The sequence below is a fragment of the Nematolebias whitei genome, chromosome 9 (genome assembly GCF_014905685.2).
Source record: "Nematolebias whitei isolate Nwh7 chromosome 9, NemWhi1, whole genome shotgun sequence".
Classification (NCBI taxonomy): Eukaryota; Metazoa; Chordata; class Actinopteri; order Cyprinodontiformes; family Rivulidae; genus Nematolebias; species Nematolebias whitei.
In genome coordinates, this window is record NC_056506.1 from 39,744,451 (window position 1) to 39,745,560 (window position 1,110).

General features: G+C 41.5%; 1 protein-coding gene across 3 annotated transcripts in view; it reads left to right on the plus strand.

Moving 5' to 3' along the window:
• atp6v1h (ATPase H+ transporting V1 subunit H) overlaps nt 1-1,110 on the plus strand; it is a 37,521-nt gene extending 36,411 nt beyond the window's left edge. For all 3 annotated transcript variants that reach the window (XM_037681810.1, XM_037681812.1, XM_037681811.1), the window contains one exon: nt 739-1,110. In XM_037681810.1, coding sequence (XP_037537738.1) covers nt 739-808 — 70 coding nt within the window. In that variant the 3' untranslated portion in view covers nt 809-1,110. The remainder of the gene's footprint in view (nt 1-738) is intronic.

Consider the following 1,110-nt stretch of genomic DNA (forward strand, 5'->3'; position numbering starts at 1 on the left):
TGGATGATAAGAGATGGATGGATGAACAGACAGATGGAGGGATAGATTGTTGGTGGGTGGGTTGGTTTGGTATTTTGGATGGTGGATGGATGGATGGATGGTGGTTTTGGTATTTTGGATGGATGGATGGTTGGATGAACAGATGGATGATGAAGAGATGAATGGATGGATTAACAGACAGATGGAGAGATGGATGGTTGGTTGAATTGTGGGTTTGGTATTTTGGATGGATAGATGGATGCATGGATGGACAGACGAATGGAGGGATGGATGGATGGATGGTTGGTTGGTTGATTTGGTATTTTGGATGGATGCATGAATGCTTTTATTCATTACTTACTACAATTGTTAAGGTTCCCAAAAAATGAATTGGTCACGTGTTATGGCACTACAATGGGGAGCACCCCCCACCACCACCACCCATTAGACCAGTCTCATACAGATGCATCCAAGTGCACATATTCACTTGGCAAAAAGCAAACTAACAAAAATAAATAAATAAAACACCCTAATGTGCACTTAATACATGTCATATTTGTTTATGTGACAGGCTTTTATTTGTTACTGTGTTCCATTCTCCTTTAAAATGGACTGTTACCCTAGAAGTTTCTAAAAGCTTTAAAATACACAGGCAAACTTGCACCTTTATTCCTTGAGAGGATATAAGTTGCCTTAAATAACCCAGAAATCTCCTTTGTGATGGAAGTGTAAGTCTAATGTCGTGTTTTTCCTTCACAGGGAGTATCTTGGAAGACAGCTGCAGTCCACTGACCAGCAGCCGGCCCCAGCTGTGGCAGCTCGAAGCTGAACCTGCACGCGTGTTTGTGTTGTTGTGTGGATGAGTTCAGAACTGTGCTGTAATCAGCTCCTCGGTTTGTGTAGTAACTTTAAAAAGCAAACGTTGTGCTGTCCTCTTTCACCTGCTCCCCCGTATGATCCTGGATGTGACCTGATTCAACTGTTGTGCTTTGTGTCGTGACCTCAGCTTAGTGATGTTTGGTGATTAAAGTCGCACTTTATGTCGTTAAAAATCTACAAATCTGCAGAATATTTAAGTCTGACTTGTAAAACGTTGTATGAATTCCAATAAAGATGTTTACTGTGGCTCTG